Here is a 2831-nt window from a genome sequence, read left to right as displayed (position 1 = left end):
TTTTTTTTTTTTTTTTTTTTTTTTTTTTGATCTTTGAAACATCGAAACAAATATTTGCTTTTAAACTTTTCCGAAATGAAAGTTCAACTTTGTCGCGTTTTGACAATCAATTTTCTATCCTAAACAAATATTCATCCAACGTTCGTTATTTATTTTTTTAAATCTATGAAAATTTAAACGCGACGGTTGACAATTTGTAATATCTAATTAATTTTTATTTTAAAACAAATATTCTTCTAACATTTCTTTCTTTCTCTTTTTTTTTTTTTTTTTTTTTTTGCATTTATGGAAATATAACGTGTCACACGTGGCTGTTGATGATGATCAACTCGATATTTCTATACAGATTTCGTAATAAACCAGCGGCCTCATTTATGCGATAAATGTAAATTTATGTAAATTCATTCGTGCATTTATAGTTTGCAAAATTGAACGTGTCGTACTTGTCATCTGATCGATAAGACGATATTTGACAATTTTATATAGATTTGAAACATAGCGTGCATTTATTTATTATTTTTTCTTTTTTTATCTCGTCGATAGATCAAAAATCTTCACGTAGATTCACTTTTCAGAAAACGCGAATCGTCGAACAGAAAGGAATAATGGTTTCACGTGCGCGGGAAACTATGGGTTTTCCCTTATCTCGTTTATGAAGGATCATCCCTATTAGTTCCTCCAAATGTTCACGATAATAGTACCGTTATTTGTATGCGTTCTTCGTGTACGTTCTTCAACTTATCTCGCCCCATTTCGCGCGGAGATCTCACGAGAGAGATACACCTGCTATAACTCTAACGCTGCGATCAGCACAGCACAGTGTTATCTTCGCAGTTATATTAATAATATTAACCACTTAAAATAAAATTATAACAAAATTAAATTAGATTAATAATTATTTATAATCTCCTTCATTCTCTTCTTGGCTCGATGCAATAAATGTACGATTCGTTATTTTCACCGGTAGAACTGAATTCTTTTCAAAGACGAGATAAACCAGACACCTCTGGCTCCGGTCATTACGGAGAAAGTGTTTCTTATTTTCTTTCGTCCACGCGAGCCCGGCGGAGAGTAACAACACGGCAGATGCTCTTGGGCGAGTCAGTGAAAGTCCTTGAAGGTATTCGAGGAACAGCGGCTCTCGAGCCGCTCGTAAAATCCGTTCGGTTTACGATTTATTATTAGGTAACCGTTCGCGTCTCTATCGAAAGAGTAAAGTGAAAATGGCGCGAAACTGGCATTCCTTCATTCGACATTAATCACGCATTCTATGAGGTATACGTCGAACGATTTCCAAAATCAATTTCTATGATAATCCGTTCGAAAGAAGAATGGCAGAATGTTCGCCTCGAAGCTACTTTCACGTATTCGTAAAATGATCCTCTTTAAAAATTATTAACTGGAAAAGAATTAAAAGGGAAGCGAAAGGAGAAGAGAGAGTTTTAGAGAGATGTTACGAAAATTCGTAATAAATATATTGTTTCCTCGTGGAAATAAATTTTAATGCGAAACGCGTATCCCGAGGCGAGTATATTTGTCGAAGAAAGTTCGGTGAAAATCAAAAGAGAGCACCGGCAAGAAACTCGTTATTCCCCTGACTCGTCGAACGGGTGTTTGGCTTCAACTGTGACCTTGTAGAAATTCATCACTCTTTCCCGCCAAGGTCGATAATATAATAATAATGATACAACTCTCGCGAAAGAAAGCATGATTCCCTCCCCTCCTTCCCCTCGATAATTGCAACGTTAAACGTTCCTTAATAATCAAAATAAAGAAGGGTAGCGTGAAACGAGCGAGAGAAGGCAAAGGAAGGGAAGTGAAAGCGAGACATTAACATTAGTGGAGCATCGAACCAGTAAGATCGATCGAATCAACTTCGTCTCGTTATTATAACGCGTTAAACGAGTTCTCTCACACGTGCTCCGTCACTTTCAGATTCCTCTCGTAATTGCTCTCTGCTGTTCTCTGCCCAACGTCTCCGGGAAGCCTTTGACCGTCGACGACGACGAGGACGAGGATGCGCACGAATACGAGTCGGCCGCCACCACCACCACCATCCAATTGGACGACACCGCGAAATTGGAGGACGCCGTTCTGAAGGAAGACAAAATGCCGATTTTGCCGCCGATAATTCTGCTCGACTTCGCCAACGACACCGAGAACGAGAACATCACCCACGAGGAAAAATCGAAACGGACCGTGGACAATGGTCTCGGTTACGGCCTCAACAACATCCAGACCAGAAGATACAATTATTATTTCCCAGCAGGGAAGAGTGGAACCACGGTGAGCATCGAGGAATCGATCAGCCCTTTCCTCCCGAAAACCATAATCGAGAGGGTGCCCGACAATCACAGTCCGCAGAAAACGTCCATCAAGAGTGTGGTCCACCACAACTCTTTCGCCATGTCCACCTCTTTCTCCGAGATAAACTCTCAAAATGAAAGGAGCCAACACTACTTGAATCTTCATCGATCGACCAAACCCCAACCCTTGATGTTCGGATTACGCACGAAGCCTCAAAACACCGCCACCAACGAGAACTACCGAAGCTTCTTCACAACTGCGAAACCGGGTGTTCTGAGCTCGTTGGAAATTCAAAATTCGGGGTACACGAGGGACGATGGAGCGGCGATCACCACGACCCAATCACCAATCGCGGGCACAGCGCGATACGTGACTCCCAGCCAGGTCAACTTCGCCAGGAATCAGCAGACTGGTAGTTCGTTGAGCTACGTCACGCCAGATCCCCCGTTGTTCCGTAACGGGGAAACTTACATCGGTCAGAGTCACGTTCAATCCAATATCAATTCTCACTTCGTCCCTCAAAG

The 2831-nt window shown here is 41.4% G+C and overlaps 1 protein-coding gene across 1 annotated transcript in view; it reads left to right on the top strand.

Annotated features, from left to right (window-relative positions):
• Positions 1-1893: 1893 nt before the first annotated feature.
• Positions 1894-2831, top strand: part of LOC116185143 — a gene marked incomplete at its 5' end in the record, with an annotated part of 2929 nt that continues 1991 nt past the window's right edge. The window contains one exon of the mRNA XM_031508866.1: positions 1894-2826. Within this exon, the coding sequence (XP_031364726.1) occupies positions 1894-2826 (933 nt within the window). The remainder of the gene's footprint in view (positions 2827-2831) is intronic.

This window comes from Apis dorsata, unplaced genomic scaffold (assembly GCF_000469605.1).
Source record: "Apis dorsata unplaced genomic scaffold, Apis dorsata 1.3 scaffold_8, whole genome shotgun sequence".
Lineage (NCBI taxonomy): Eukaryota > Metazoa > Arthropoda > Insecta > Hymenoptera > Apidae > Apis > Apis dorsata.
Note: the sequence above shows the minus strand (reverse complement) of the source record. Positions and strands in the feature narration are given on the sequence as shown.